General features: G+C 36.8%; 1 protein-coding gene across 1 annotated transcript; it reads left to right on the forward strand.

Annotated features, from left to right (window-relative positions):
- The first annotated feature begins 2267 nt into the window (after nt 1–2267).
- cunh15orf61 (chromosome unknown C15orf61 homolog) lies at nt 2268–4225 on the forward strand. The gene is made up of 3 exons (XM_038280390.1): nt 2268–2589; nt 3066–3413; nt 3921–4225. Exons 2-3 carry the CDS (start codon nt 3071–3073, stop codon nt 4046–4048), a joined length of 471 nt encoding a protein of 156 aa, XP_038136318.1. The 5' UTR covers nt 2268–2589; nt 3066–3070; the 3' UTR covers nt 4049–4225.
- Nucleotides 4226–17089: the final 12864 nt, after the last annotated feature.

Consider the following 17089-nt stretch of genomic DNA (forward strand, 5'->3'; position numbering starts at 1 on the left):
CCTATAGACGTCTGAATAAAGATCTTGATATGCTGCCATTCATCTGTCACATGTTAGAGTTTTGTATCAGAAATTTCTAGAGTGACTCTCCAAAATGTACACAACCCTGTTAAAAATATTCCCATGATAAAACATAAAAAAGACTAAGATATATTTGTCTTAAACAATTCATGTGAAAGACAATGAAAACTTTCAGAGTATAAAAAGTGCATCAAACCTCAACCAAACATGTTTGACATTTCTACTGAAAAATATAGCAGCAACATGTTATTTTATTTTTAGTCAATGTTGACTATGTTTTGAATCTGAAAACATGAATTTCCTATTAGAAATTTTGTTTTTTGAAAGTTTAATAAGTTTGAAAATCCATCTCATCCAAATAAGTTGTTGTTTGTTTGTTTGTCTGCTGTAGTGTGTTGCAAAATACATCCTCACACAGTTTTAAAATAATTAATACATGTATAAATACATGTACATTGTTCTCTATGAAGATTATCTAAAAACACAATCTTATGTCTTAAAAAAGTTTGCTGAATGCACATTAAACTGACATGACTGAAGAGTAGTTGACTAAAACTAGATACAACAAAATGTATACAAATGCTTAAAATATGACAAAACTAAATTTACTTAAAAATATTATGATTACCATTAAAAGATAATGTGCTTGTTTGCTTTGTCACAACGACAGAAAATCCCAAGTCAGGTATAAGAATAAGATGTCATTATTCCAAAAGGGAAGGTCCTCAGGACCCCCTGCAGTTTGCCTATCGCCATGGAGTTGGAGTTATAGATGCAATGATACACCAGAATCAATAATACCACTGTCATTTAGACAAGACAGAAAACTGTAAGGATCATATCTTTTGATTTCTCCAGTACATTTTACATCATTTAGCCTGACTTTGTTAGGGTCTATGGAGTTTTGTTGTTTTCTGGTGTGAGTGAGCTTCTTGTCACAGAGGAGCTTTGCTGGTGGCTGTGCCGACACATCTTGTTGCACACATGAGAACTTTTCATAGTCAACATGACTGGTGTGAATATAAGAAGGCAAGGGATCTTCTCTTTTTGCCTGATGGTTTTAGTTGAATTATTGTAAAAATATCCCAGGATACATTGATACCTTTTAAAGATGTTTTATCATGGTGTCATTTTTCTATATGGCCGAAGCCTTTTGTTTTTAAACTTTTGAAAGTTGCTGCAGAGAATCAGTTCGTCCGAGAAACTTCATATTATAACCTGTGAATGTATTGATGGATATGCTTCATAGTGTATGATAATGAATAGCAAGTAATTTGCTGAACAAATAATGACATATCATTTTTTTTCTGCACTGTTTCAAGCAGAACTGATTACTTTGTTTATTAAATTAAAAGTGATGCATGTTAATTAAAGGTAAGTTGCCAAACTGTTGTGAACCATGAAGATGTGTATATTTTACTGTTTCATTACTAAAAATGTACAGGGGAATCTAACTGTTACTTTACTAAATCTATACAATAAAATGTGAAAATAATCAGTTTGGTTTTAAGACGTTAAACAAGTTGTGGATTTTTGGTTTTGATATTTGTCATTTTGTGATATTTATCAATGTCTGTACTGATCACTAGCCTTACAGTAATGAATTTATTTTTTGCACCACCTTGCAGTATAATTTTTACAGTGCAGCTGTTGATGCTCTATCCTTTTTATGTATAACTATTCTTCCTATAGTCCTGAAAATAAAATTGATCGATTGACCTAATGATATAGACACTTCAAAAATGTAGGTTTTAAACCACCATTTAATTTATAACATGCTCCCTCTGTTATTATTACTTTGAAGTCACCGAACTGGAATCCCTACTACAAAAATCTAAAGGGAGCTAAAGGGATCTGAGAGATGTCAGGGAGGGTTACCCCCCCCCCCCCCTTAAAGTTATCACCTATGAATAAGCCCTTAAAATTCAAGAGTAAACATAAAAAAAGTTGCTCAACAATAATAAGACGTTTGACTGCTGTCAGACCAATAAAGATTTTATCCATGACGATAGTGGTACAAAAAAAATAGACCTGCAATAAAGGAAACAGAAAACAAAATGTATTTTTTTTTTATTCATACTTGGGTTTCATTATTCATTATAAGTGATACATGTCGTATTTTATATCAGAAGCAATTTATTGAACGGCAAAAAAAATCCGGATTTATTTTGGTATAAATATCTGTTGTACATGAGTGACTTTCCGAACAGGAACTTTACTCCCCGCGCAGTGTTTCCGACCGAACAAATTTGAACGAAGTACCCACAACAAAGAGCTTTAGCTGGATGAGGAGTTTCTTGCTTTGTCCTTTTGCTGGTGTATTTTTCTTACCCCTGTCTCCGAATATGTAGATCTTGCTAGCGGAATTTGAAATGTGTGTCGTTGAAATTTAACCGAGTTGAGTTCGTTTGCTAACTTTTAAGTCGGTCGTGGGCCGATCCTAACAATTAGCATTTGCTGATTCCCAGTGTTGAGGGTTAGGGTTGGTAGCACCTGTCCTTTGGTCTTCGAAACTCTTGTGGATAACAATGTTATCGCCCCATTCGGCTCTACAGCCTCTTATTGAATGTAAGGAATGTGGAGTATTTTTATTCCGGCCTTGCTTGAATTCTATATTCACCCTCTTTTATACATATTGTATATATATATATATATATATATATATATATATATATATATATATATATATATATATATATATAATAGTTTTCATTGTGCAAAATCTCAATTTAAATTACAAACTCAGTATGTTTAAAAATTTCATGTGGACTTCTGTTAGGTCATCAAGTTTGCTCCCTTTTTAAAAATTTCCCAAATTAAATAAAGGTTTTCTCAAACATAGCACATGCTTGATAAACTACACCATCAATTCAGCGTAATCTTATTGTTGTTTGAACCTTCTGGTTATTTTGCTTTTCTATCTCGTGATGTTCAGATATGATCCGCTCAACACATTGCAGTGAATTAACCCTTGAGAAAAATGTTCAAACAGAATCTTATCTTCAACCATTGTAAAATTTAAAACCAATTCTTGTGTATTACAGAAATCATGAAGGTGTTTTTGCAGAGGATACACAACATCTTCCTGCAGATTGCTTTGTTTCCAAGCAGCTTTGGTAAAAAGGCTCCACTGCCAGCAGCTTCAGAGGTGTTAACCTGCCACCTGCAGCAGCGCAGACTACCACCCTGGACTTCATTCTGCGTCCGCTACAGCTCTGTCCACAACGATCAGTTTGGCCTCTCCAACTTTAACTGGAGAGTTCAGGGATCCAATTATCACATTCTGAGGACAGGCTGCTTCCCCTTTGTGAAATATCATTGTACCAAAGCACCTCCACAGAACCTGGACTTTGAAAACAAGTTTTTTTCCATGCTAAAAGTTATTAATTTGGGTCAGTATTTTCATAATTGCCTAATAATAAATATCCCTATGTATCTGGAAAACTTTTTGACTTTATTGTCTTAGTTTATAAAGGAGTAGGAACAAACATTTCCGTATTTCAATAGCTATTTCAATAGTTCAAAGAAAAACAGATTTAATTTATTTAATGTATGATTTGCTACAGCTAAGCTTTTTCTCATGCATTAAACCAATACAATGCAGAAAGGTTTCCTGCTATGTGGCCCTAAACACTGGTTTACTTGCCCAACAAAGCATTAAAAGTATTTTTCCAGTGTTCTAGATTTCAGAACAAAAGTCACCTAAATTTGTTCAGTTGGATGCCCTCTTCAGCAGTGTTTTATCTTAAGGATGTATGTGGCATAAGGATATTAAAATCCATCGTGACAGATGTTTTGTACCTAAAGGTCTAGTTGTTAAAACTACAGAACGTGATGTAAAGAATTCTATTCCAGATGAAAACAGACTGAAAATAATAGCTGTGTGCTCATTGTTACAGGTATCCCCTGTTTGGCATATGGCATTGGCTGCTGGATGGTGATAGGAGCTGCAGAAACAGTGCAGACGAGTGTTGGACCTGTCACTGTCTATTTTGCCTATAAAGAAGAAGAAGGTGCGCAGTACTGAAATAAAGGACTTCTTTACTATGTATTAAGACACTGATGTCAACCAAGCTTCTGGATTTTCTCCTGATAATGTTCTGCTGTATTTGGATTTGCCGTCATGCTGTATGCAGCAGGTGGCCTTCTCTGACTGCATGGGTGATGTTATGCTAAATTAATAAATATTTAATGTGCACCTTGATGTGTCATACAGTCCATTCAACTTAAAACATCTGTGCAGCACTATGGGTGTTAAAAACAAAATTTATCTAAACATTTAAAAAGTATACAAAATAATGTAAGTAGAAGGATTTTTCTCTTTTTGGATTATACTCTTTTCAGTTAGTTATTCATATAGTGCCAATTCACAGCCTGACATCTCACTGATAATTTGGTGGAGTCAGATTGCTTAGATGTTTTCTACTAAAACCTAGTCAAATTCATCGAGTCATTGAATCTACAGGGTTCACTCCTTCTGGAAGAGCATGTGACGACAATATTCACTTTCATTTTGTCATTGACTCTACAGCAGAGGTCTTCAACAGGGGGTCCGTGACCCCTAGGGGGTCCGCGGAGACACTGCATGGGGGTCATTTTTTTTTTTATATTCCCTCCGGAATTGAAATGTCTTTAAATCCACATTAACATGAATTGAACAGACTGTAGTAAACAGATAAATGGAGGCAGAAGATGTCTTTCAGTCATCAATGCTCACATTCAGCGACACACAGGAGCTCTTTCAAGCTGGGCACCGTTTCATTCACAACACCTGTCCCATCAACCAGGAATCAGAAATACTTTAATAATCCCAGGGAGGGATTACTTTAGTTACATTACTCCATCTGTAATAGAGTGACTATAGGACCAGGTTGATATAACACAATTTCATACAATATATATAATCAGCGGGTCCCCACTCCATCTTGTCATCAGTTTGGGGTCCTTGGCCTGGAAAACATTGAAGACCCCTGCTCTACAGCAATCCCTTAACCCTTTATCGAGCAAGTAACCATATTTGAGCACTTCGTTTCCTGTGATTTTAAGCATGAAAATGAAAATTTTTAAAAAATGTAATTACAGATTATTATTTTTGATATATACCACAATGACACCCTGAGATGGAAATTTAACATTTCAAAGTTTTTCAATGAGTGCCCTATAAAGGGTTAAACAGCGGATGCATACAGTGAGAGTGGAGAGGAAAAATTCCCTTCTAACAGAAAGAGACATCAAGAACAACCAGGCTCAGTGTGAGCGGCATTATGTCAGGGCCAACTGGGGGTTCAAGGAAATGTAAATTTAGAGGTTTAAGCCTAGCCTTTAAAATATAGTTTCTGCCTTGCTGTCTAAGACTGCTAACAAATGCACCCCTACTCAAGATATTTCTCATTTTTGCAATGTTCTAGGAATGAAACAAGGACATTCTAGGAAACTTTCATCATGGGATTTAAATTATATGGCCTTTTTACATTATTTTCTGCACCAATTTAATCCCGTTCAAATAAAGTTACTGACTATTCAACTTTCCTTTTAAATATAGTAACTTATTTTTTGTCTATATTCAAAAGCAGAAAATCATCCAGGTTTTTATGTCTTTGAGACATGCCTATGGTCTCTGTAATGGTTTATTTTAACAGGATTTAAGGACAAATAAAGCTGAGTATTATCAGTAAAGTTCATATATATAGTAAGGAGAATTGGCCCTGGCACTGATCCCTGTGGTACTCCAAAGGAGACGCTGGTTATCTAGGAAGATGCATGATCAACATGAACAAGCAAGTAAGATTTAAACCAGACAAGGGCACTTCCCTTAATTCCTATACAATGTTTAAACCTTTGTTAAAGAATATTGTGATCGACTGTATCAAATGCAGCTCTGAGATCTAAGAGGTCCACTGAGTACATGAGAATATCATTAGTGTCTTTCAGTAGTGATGTTTTAGTGCCATGATGGGCTCTAAAACCAGACTGAGACTCGTTAAAAGGGTCATTACAGTGTAAGACCTCAAACACGCAATTAGCAACTATTTTCTCAATAATTTTAGATAAGATAGGGAGATTACATATATGACTTTAATTTATCAAGTCATTTGGATCAAGAGTAGGTTTACGTAAAGTAAAGGCTTAGTTATAGCTACCTGAAAAGCTTGCAATACTCATGCCCCTTTTAACTGTTTTAAAACCTTGTTAAATGAATTTCAGTTTTACAATATTCAGCACCATTTAACAATACATTTCCTTAACCAGGTAATAATAGGAAAAGTCATTAGATGTCTCAAGACTTAAGCTCAGATTTCCCTTTGACAGGGCAGGATTCTAAAGATGCAAACGGCTACAGTAAATGGTTTAGATCAAAGCATAGTTATCGGTTGAATGGACAAGCCAAAATCCATACATAAATCCACTTCAAAATCTAAGTCTTTAAAGTGTGTATTTGCCTAAGCTTAAGGTATTTTAGCAACAATATGCACAGGAATGTATTCGCTTTATGAGGAAAGCTCCATGCACATTTGTAAAGACAACTGACTTGTAAAGACATAACTCTGGACTAATTTTTTTTTCAGCTACCCCTTAAATTCCTCTCTAAAAAGCAAGTTTTTAAATCACAAATGCTAAATGTTTTAGGTGTATTGATATTTTAGCAAAGCACTTTAAAGGCACTTGTATCGGATTTAAAGCTCATTTCCCTTTAAAACCAAGGGAACGCTACTTTTAGTTATGTATTGTCCAGTTTGATGCTGATTGGAGCAGATGCACTTAACATTATTATAGTTTAAATAGTTTTCGTTACATATTTTTATATAACAATAGCTGCTGGTATCTATAATAGATTCTCTAAATCATGTAAGAACAAAATTTTCATCTTAGTGTTTAATCCAACTTTTAACTTGCATTATTTAAATCTGTGGTGTATTTTCCTTGATAAAGCAGGAATCACTATAAGCCCAGAATATTTATTTAAAGTTGAATTAGTGGTCATCCTCAACACAACAGATGGTCAATAGTGTTAGAAGAAAATCAGTGGCAGGACAGCTCTGATGAAATAGGTTTTAATTACCAAAATGTGTCCTTTGTTGGAAGACGTGGCCATCCCTTCCTCCGGGCCTACTGACCTTTGATTTCTGGTAATGTGCTTTGCTGACAGCGCAGGCTTACCTCCGTTTCAGACTCCTGCGCCCTCCGAGAGTCAGGCTGACAAACTGCCTTATTGATTTCTCCCCTCAGCGTCTCCTATCCCTAGCATTTATAAGCGACCTCAATTTTCGGGCCTTGGCCTCTTCATTTTTAACGCAATGAAAATGAACGAATAATTTCTTGTCGTACATGGAAATCAATGCACCTTTTGACCTCTTTGTGCACATGAAGGCTGCGACGTGTCAGGCTATACACGCTGTTTGAGACTGACCTGTTGTATGTGTTACTCCCTGTGAGAAAGTTTTATCAAACTTTAACTTTATCAGTATCACCTCCATAAGAAGCATGTAGTTGCCTCAGAAACCATGATATTTAACAAAAGGAGCACCTTTGTGTTTTACATTAATGGAAGCTTAAATTCAAAATAAAAAATACAAATTATTAGGGTTATAAGGTGATAATGTACCTTCACTCTACACAAATTATTTGTATTACCATGCAATATGTGTGTATAAAATCCTTCTCAACAGCACACTGACACCAGACTATGACTTTAATCAAACTAATTGCCCTGAACAAGGAATATTTAGACACACTTACAGAAATCTGATCCGTGGTATCAGACTGCACTTAAATCCTCCTCCTTTCATTGGCAACCTTTCATCAGTTCTGAAAGTGTGCATGGGGAATGCTCAGGCAACCATGTCTTAATTACTCATTGACCCTTTGACCCAAAGAGCTGCATTGATACCACCTTGCAGCTAGACACAACCGTCCGGGGTTGCAGCCGTCTTGCTGCCTTTCTGTACAGCTATTATGGGATGACGTGAAATCCAAACTGTGGAGCATGTGAGTGGATTGTATTTGTTTTCAGGGCTTCACCTTTGAGTCACTCTAAACTGCGGAGGGGGGGGGGCTCCTCTTCAGTTCAGACAGAGGCTTAACATTATATATTAAACCTTAGTCACCACCACGATGGGTATTGGTTATCTGAACTGCAAATGGACTTCTGTAACTTAACAAAACGGAGGACTGCACTTACAGCAAGACTGATGCTTTTTAATAGCCTGGTCCCATATTGAAGTGTCTAAATTACACAACAGGCATCTAAAGTGGTAATGAGCAAACAATTAATGCCAGTTTGGCATGTTTAATTGCGAGCTGGTGCTGGTAATAAGTTTTGTCAAGGTGAAATCTTTAAATACTTGTACTATTTAGAGTTTAGGTAAGTAAAGCAAAACAAGTGCTCAGGCCGAGGACTGTTAATGTGAATTGTTAATGTCGAGCAGTGAAATTGCTAATCAACTTTCAGAGAGTTGTAATTATTTTCTAATTAGCTGCGGCGTTGTTCAGTTTCTTCGGCCTAAAAAAAAAATACTTTAATCTCCTTGAAATAGTTGATGGAGCCACTCTGCAAATGAATTATTTAGCACACCAACGTTTTCCCTGTCATACAGATATATGGCTTGGCAGAAACAATTATTGCACGAACAACCCCTGCAGCTAATGCTGGAGAGGTTATCATTATGTGAGCCTGTGGAATCGGCCACCGGCGTCGTATCTAAGCTTTACTCTGCGAGCAGCAGGGATACCTGAGCCATCACTCAGATCACTTTAAGGACAGCACTGGAATTACATGTTCATGCTGATGTCTCAGCCAATAGTGTCACAACATTTACATTGAAATGGCATATTTCGTTATTCCTACTGTGACGCCTGAAAAAGAGATTTATTTTTTCATCAAGAGTGTTGTCTGAATGAGTACATGCCAGTTTGATCAGCTTTGCCTCAATAGTATTATAGGAATACTTCTTTATTTAAAATATGTCTGTTCTTTTTCATGTGCCAAGTGGATAATAATCTATTAGGTGAATTTCTTCACTCTTTGGATGAGAAAGAACACTATAATTTATTTCACTACCTACAAAAACAGCTTTGTCCATAGGTATTTTTCAGTTGAGGGCATTTTTGGTCTAAAAGCAATTCGTTATTGGCTACCAGTGGTAGCCAATAACGAATTAAGAAATGAAGTAATAACTTTAAAACTTAATATGTGCTTAAACGCCATAGTTTAATGTTTCTCCGTCTTTACATATGCTATGTTAATTGGATGGCCCTAAGCATGTGCTCTTATTTACATCCTCATCCCTCTTTTTTTTTAGTTTAAGTTGATTATTTTTCTGTTTTTCTTTCTTGGTGATGTTGCTGTATTGCATTCACTTTTTCCATACTTAATGTTTACTCTGTTGACACTAAGGGAGAAATGGATTTTAATAGTTTTTTGCCACTTTTTTCAGGAGAGTGAAATGCACTATCCATTTTTATTATATATTATGCAGTATTTAAAGTTTCAGCTCATTAAAAAACAGACGCCCTCCACACCCCCGAAGGCTGTCTTTTACCCCCCACCAGCATGCAGTCAGGCTCCTCTAGCCACAGGCTGTGCTTGATCGTTTTATTTTTTTCTTTCGAGGGAAAATTAAAATGTTCAGAGATATTTATTTATTTGTTTATGTTTTTTTTTTTTATCTCAACCAAAGAACATTATGTTTTTGTGGCTTATACAGAAGGGGTAATCGCATTAGAAAAAAAGGGAAGACATGTCCAACTTTCCTTAAATACTAATCTTGGACACTGCCAATATTTTGTTTACAATTTGTTTGGAACAAATTGTATAATATGCAACTTATTTCCAACAGTGAGTGGAAACAAGTTTAAGTTGGTTAAAATGTAGAAAATTTTGTATAGCCTAATATGAAATCTCTACATTTTTGATGGAAAAAGTGCAAAGAGGGCAATTAAGCATAATCAAAATATGCACAATGATGCATCAATCATTGTGCATATTTTGATTTTTGTTTTGTTGTTACATTCAGAGTGTCTCTGATGTTTTAAGGCAAACGTTTGTATTGATTGTCAAAGTAGACCAGTTTGGTGGCTTCATTTACTGTAGTTGCTGTTTTGGTATTACAATGCCTTGCTAAAAATATGCAGAAAAAAATGTCTGGCATATGAATTCTAGGATGGATTATTGGAATAAGAAAAATATACAGCACTCGAATGATGGGAGAAAGCAAAAACTTTCTGGTTAAGACCTGTAGTTTTTGTTTGAAACTGCCTTCTTAAATCTAGCAAAACTTTTCCTGTTCAGTTTTTAAGAGAATATTCATTGTGATAACTAAAATCTATGAAGAGTTTTGACCAGGGGTCACCAAAGGAGGCCCTCAAGGACCAACTGGAGTGCCCTTAGAGTCTTCTGAAAATAGAACAACTCAACAGTGAGCTACGTTTGAAATTTCACTGTATTCTGTTGCTCTTTTTTTTAAATTGGGTTATAGAACATTTCATTATTTAATCATATATGGCATTTAAGCATTTATAGAGATTTCAAAACTAAAATGTCTAAAAGAAAATTATAAATTTAAAGAAACAATGAAGATACACTCACCGGCCACTTTATTAGGTACACCTGTCCAACTGCTCGTTAACACTTAATTTCTAAGCAGCCAATCACATGGCGGCAACTCAGTGCATTTAGGCATGTAGACATGGTCAAGACAATCTCCTGCAGTTCAAACCGAGCATCAGTATGGGGAAGAAAGGTGATTTGAGTGACTTTGAACGTGGCATGATTGTTGGTGCCAGAAGGGCTGGTCTGAGTATTTCAGAAACTGCTGATCTACTGGGATTTTCACGCACAACCATCTCTAGGGTTTACAGAGAATGGTCCGAAAAAGAAAAAACATCCAGTGAGCGGCAGTTCTGTGGTCGGAAATGCCTTGTTGATGCCAGAGGTCAGAGGAGAATGGCCAGACTGGTTCGAGCTGATAGAAGGGCAACAGTGACTCAAATAACCACCCGTTACAACCAAGGTGGGCAGAAGAGCATCTCTGAACGCACAGTACGTGGAACTTTGAAGCAGATGGGCTACGGCAGCAGAAGACCACACCGGGTGCCACTCCTTTTAGCTAAGAACAGGAAACTGAGGCTACAATTTGCACAAGCTCATCGAAATTGGACAATAGAAGATTGGAAAAACGTTGCCTGGTCTGATGAGTCTCGATTTCTGCTGCCACATTCGGATGGTAGGGTCAGAATTTGGCGTCTACAACATGAAAGCATGGATCCATCCTGCCTTGTATCAACGGTTCAGGCTGGTGGTGGTGGTGTCATGGTGTGGGGAATATTTTCTTGGCACTCTTTGGGCCCCTTGGTACCAATTGAGCATCGTTGCAACGCCACAGCCTACCTGAGTATTGTTGCTGACCATGTCCATCCCTTTATGACCACAATGTACCCAACTTCTGATGGCTACTTTCAGCAGGATAATGCGCCATGTCATAAAGCTGGAATCATCTCAGACTGGTTTCTTGAACATGACAATGAGTTCACTGTACTCAAATGGCCTCCACAGTCACCAAATCTCAATCCAATAGAGCATCTTTGGGATGTGGTGGAACGGGAGATTCGCATCATGGATGTGCAGCTGACAAATCTGCGGCAACTGTGTGATGCCATCATGTCAATATGGACCAAACTCCCTGAGGAATGCTTCCAGCACCTTGTTGAATCTATGCCACCAAGAATTGAGGCAGTTCTGAAGGCAAAAGGGGGTCCAACCCGTTACTAGCATGGGGTACCTAATAAAGTGGCCGGTGAGTGTATGTTTATAATGTATGAAGTTTAGGTGAACGTTGACCCTTGCAATTCATAGGTTAGTATTGGTAGCCCTTCCTGTGACTCAGTGCCCCTGAATTAGCCCTCAAAAGTTTGGTGACCGCTGGTTTAGACATTGAGGTAAAAATCTATTGGACTTGGAGTCGCAAATGTGAGACAAATAACTTTCAGGATAATTTTCATAGGAGCAGAATTTTTTAGTTATTATGCAGTCTTTTCATTTCACCTTTATTCATTTCAAACTATTGTATTACTGGTACTTTGACACAGCTTTAAATTGATCAAAGAAATGAACAAACTTTTAAAGTGAAATTATAGTTTTCCACTTCCCTTTCACAGAAAATTTGCAGTTTTTTACATGGATTATTTTAGATGACTTTTGTACTTATCAACTATTTTATTCTGTCTTTATGCATTTTACACTTCCTTAAACAACCTTGACATTCATGTGTAAAGAAATGTTGCATGTACCCTCGTCTCGCATTTAACTACCAACCTTTTGTGCTGTTCGATCGGTGTGTTTCTCACTTGCACAGTAAGCAGCAGCCCACACAGCAAATCAGCTCCAGATTGGGGATTTACATTAAATACACTGATACTGATGCTGCCTGCAAACCTAGAAATGGAATAAATCAATTTTGCCCTGAGAAATGTCTCACATGCTTTTTTTGATGCGGCGTGATCTCCAATCTTTCTGCAAATGAGCTGCGCTGCCTTGTAATGGTTTCCACTCCTCGTGGGAGGCCTGCGTCTCAGAAAAGCTGCTGATTGAGGGAGAAATGTAATACAGGTGTAAAGCAGACTTGATAGGGGTCTTACACGAGGGTTATGCATTTTCACAGTGATATACATACTGTTACATATTTATCAAAGAATGTGGAATTTGCTGGCTTGACTCTTTCTGCCCCCCAGAGATTTGCAGGCTTCTTGCTAGAGTGCTGCTAATTCTGTTTGAGATGGTGGCTATTATGTTGAATTAATAGGAATTAAGGGTTTAAATTGGTTAAGTAAGCACTTCATTAATCGTGAGTGGATTGCTGCATGTGAGAGGTTTATGGGATCTAGAGACCATGAGTGCAAGTAGTGTGTTAAAAAAAAGTAGAGTGATATGCATGGCATTAAGGCCAAAGGCACACTATAAAATGAATTGGGCAAATGGCTGGCTGAAAGGGAATTAAGTTTTATGTCACATTTATTGTTTTGAAGTTAAATATCAAAGAAAAATCGTAGGAAAAGCTGCAATTTTATTCTAATTTAAATGTGGGTGTTTTGTTTCATTTAACTTTTTTGTGTTTGGCCTTTGCAGTTGTGTTGTACTATTCATAGAGAGTCATCTAACTCTCCCAAGTTATATATATGTATACACCTTTTCTTTCATTATAACTTTTTTCTTTCCAGCAAAGTAGTTTGGTGTGCATGTCGTGGGTTGTTTTGTTTTGTTAACTTTGTTTTAGGTTTTTCCTGGAGGGTATTTGGCCATGACTTCAAACTTGACAAGAAGTCTTGTGCCAGCATTTTTTCACACAAGCAGCTAGACTATAACTGTTTCTGCCCTTAAATGTTGTTCAAGATCTACTTTCAGTTTTGACCTGCAATAAGAATATCCTTTGAAAGTTGGAAACCTGTTTTTTTTCTTTTTCTTCCCTTTTCCCTGGATGGACTAATTGAGGTGTGTGGGTGTTTTTATTATCAGGTCTTGCTAATGAGGATGAGGGTGCTGGAGAAATACTAAGTCCCCTTAGGCTGAGGAATAGCTTGACTTAGCCAACCTTCTGTGCTTATTGTCCAACAAAGGGGGAATTCACTTAATGCAGTGCTTCAGAAAAGTGGATAATTGTGGCTAAAATCAATAAAGCAACAGAGCAGAAAATGAAGGGGGTGTGTAGTATAGCTAAACTGTAGATGTTCGTAAGAAATTGAATGAAGCAAGTTACTTCCATCTGTGTTTTTTGGGTTTTTTTCAGACAAGCATCCAATCAGAAGGCAAATGTTGCCCAGGTGCACAACACATATAGAAGTGGTTAAAGTTGCACATACTCAGAGCATTTTTGCTTGTGATGTAGAGGGGTGTGTTTGGTCGGATGAGCCACATCGTTCCCGAAAAGCCCAGTGACATCGCTGGAGGGCATAGAAGGATGAGAACCAGAGAGGGGTGACAGTGATAAATAGCCCTCTTAATAACAGCTGCCCCACTTGGCCACCCAGTCCCAGTCAGTGTCCTCTGTGTATTTATGCCTATGTTTATTTATGCATCCATTGCATGCAGGAAATCACCACCGCAGGGGTACAATCATTCTTACTATTTTGTTGAGGAGGGGGATTGCATTGGTTTAACTTTGGGTAGAAGTAAGCTTAAACTGAGATGATATTCATTTAACCTCAGGGCCATGTTGTATATGTTTGTTCTAAAACAAAAATAAAGTTTTGTTTCCAAATTTTCTTAGTAAAGCTTTTTTCTGTCCTTCTCAGGTACTGGAAAAAGCATGTTCATACTAAATTTGTAATATTTTCATGTGTTGTTGGATAACAGCTGAATAAACCAGCCTGGTCCCACATGAAAGAGTCATTACCCCCTAGACATCATAACTGGTTTTGACCTGGTTGCTGCCACAATAATTGACCTGAATGAATATGAATGAACTTTTAATTACTCTTCAACATATTTTGGATGAATTTTGGTCATGGTTTTACTTTTTCTTTTTTTTAATTCAGCCAGGTGGAGAATTTCAACTATACCTGACCTGTCTAAGGTGATGCAATAACATCTAAATTTGATTTAAATTCTGAGGAGCCAAAGAGGCCTCATAGTAACACATTATTGCTGCCATGTTTGACTGTTGGTAGGGGGGCATTTTTCAGAAATGCTGTTTTAATTTTAGACAGGGATTGGTGTGACGCACTTTTGAGAAAATTTTACTTTGATCTTGAATATTTCCCCCCAAATCCTTTAAGATTATAAAGAGGTTTTTTTTCTTCAAAATCTCCTACAGGTACCAACCTCTCTGCAATGTAACTAACAGCTGCATAGTTTTAGATGTTCTACATTATTTTATTGACCTCCGAGATTAGTTGTTGATGTATCTTTGAGTATTTTTGTTTTGCTAACCAATCCTGGGGTTGATCACTGTTTCTACTTATCGGTTTGGGAAAGTTTCTATTTAAATGGTCAGACAGTAATAAGCCCTGGGTGTGGCTCTCAAAAATGGGGGGTTTATTGCATTTATTTTATTATTTATTTTCACAATGGGCCAGGTTGTTTTGGGGGACTATTTGTATATTACAGAAGTGTGGAAAAAAAGTAAAAACTGAAGACAAATGTAAGCACTCAAATATTCTTTCACATCACCATACATTAAATTGGCAGAGAGGTTATTTGTTATAAACATTTGGGTTTTTAACAGGAAATCAAGGCAACTCATAGTGGCCTTTGTAATTTATAGATGTGCTGATAATATGCAGAAAAAGTGGCTTAATGGTTATGGGAAACATTCAATAAAGAAAATATTCAAGTTCCTTGAAAAATCTATTTTTTGTATCTATAACTTCACTAAAGCTTTCAGTAACCTTCAATTTGCATAGCTTTTAATTTTTTGTCTCATTGTTGCTGTATGACTGGAGTCAGGAACCTTTTGTCTACTGAATAATGACCTCAGGCCCGTGTCTGTGCATAGGGAGAGGGGAGGCTGTACATCAGAGGTGTCAAAGCTTCTTCCCTGAGGGGTTTGTTCACACTGTTCCTACTCAAACCAGTTTCCTTCATTTAATTGGTTCAATTAGCTAAGTATCCATATACATTATCAAGCATGCATTTTTCATGACTCCTCTTAACGCTCTGTTTAAACAGAACAACTTCCGGCTATGATTTGCCATTTGGATGAATGTCAAGGAGACTAAATGATGGTGCTAATTGAGTAATTAAAAGCAGATGTTGTAACATAAGCCAACAGCATACACTTCAAACACTTTGCCCTCCAGAAACCCTACACTGTTTTTGACACCCCAGTTATATATGGTTATCCCAGAGGTGCCTCTGTAATAGTTACAGTTTCACCCTCGTGATTATTCAGTTGAAGTCTTTCCTATTGAACCAAAATGGTGTTTTTATGCTATTTTGACCACATGAAATGGTCTGGAAAAGAAAAGCACATCATGCTGCCTAATGGCCAGACTCAGCGATGCACATATTCACCACAAGCTCTAGAAAGGCAAAGCACAATATCTCCACACTCACCCTATCACTCTTACCCCCCACTGTCCTCTGGTGGGACGCCACTGGCCTGTGCAAGACTCTTTAGAGAGAGGGAAGATGTGATGTTGAAGGTAATTAACATTGGAAATGTGCCAGTAATGGGAACTAGTGTCCCATCAAATTGCAAAGGATAGGTGTGTATTTCATGCTTTTGACAGCTGCAGTGATTGGAGCATCGCCGGAAGGCTTTACAAAGTGCAGATCAATAAGTAACAATTTTCGATTAAGAAAAAAAAAAATGCATCGGCATTGTATTAAGACAGTTTGTGGCACTTTAACTCCACACCACAAAGGAACATATAATCGAGGAAAGGTTTTTTCCATAAAAAGGAGAACCTCGTATTTATATTTTTCCTTGTTAAGTAAATTAACTTTAATCACATATTTATTTTCTTAAAGGTTTCCAGTCTTTCAGTTAGGTTATTATTATTATAATCTGTGTGTATGTATTCATGTAATTCTCTGTTGTGACAAATAGGTTGCTTAAATTACTTTACTTTTAGATCTGAATCCTTTCTTTTTCATGTGGAATCTAGGTTTTGAACTTGGTTCTAAGATTTTCAAATCTTTTCACATGAATTGTGTCTCCTCCTCAGTTGGGTTTCCTTAGTCCTTCAAATCATCACAATTTCTCTCTTACTCATTTGGTATTTCTATAGCCCCTCATGCTTAGTCTTGCTTAATTACTTTTTCCTTCATTGTGTTTTTTCTTTTTCAAAATAGTTTATTTGAATTCCTCTGTGTTGCTTTATTTGGTATAAAAATGCTTAAAGTCACTTTGATAAATACAAAAGCTCTTGGCAAAACATGTAAGAATTTGACCAAATTTTAACCCTTTAAAGTCAAATTTTCTGCTAATTTCTCGGGGCTAAAGAAAGAGTAATATTGAAGTACTATTTTCATAAAAAGGTAGATGTTTTAAGAGTCTATTTGTATATAGACATTCTTTGCATGCTAGCAGACTTTTGTACATGCATAAAAACATTGCTCCATGCACCATGCTGC

This window comes from Cyprinodon tularosa, unplaced genomic scaffold, assembly GCF_016077235.1.
Source record: "Cyprinodon tularosa strain WSP-4 unplaced genomic scaffold, ASM1607723v1 ctg16, whole genome shotgun sequence".
NCBI classification, from domain to species: domain Eukaryota; kingdom Metazoa; phylum Chordata; class Actinopteri; order Cyprinodontiformes; family Cyprinodontidae; genus Cyprinodon; species Cyprinodon tularosa.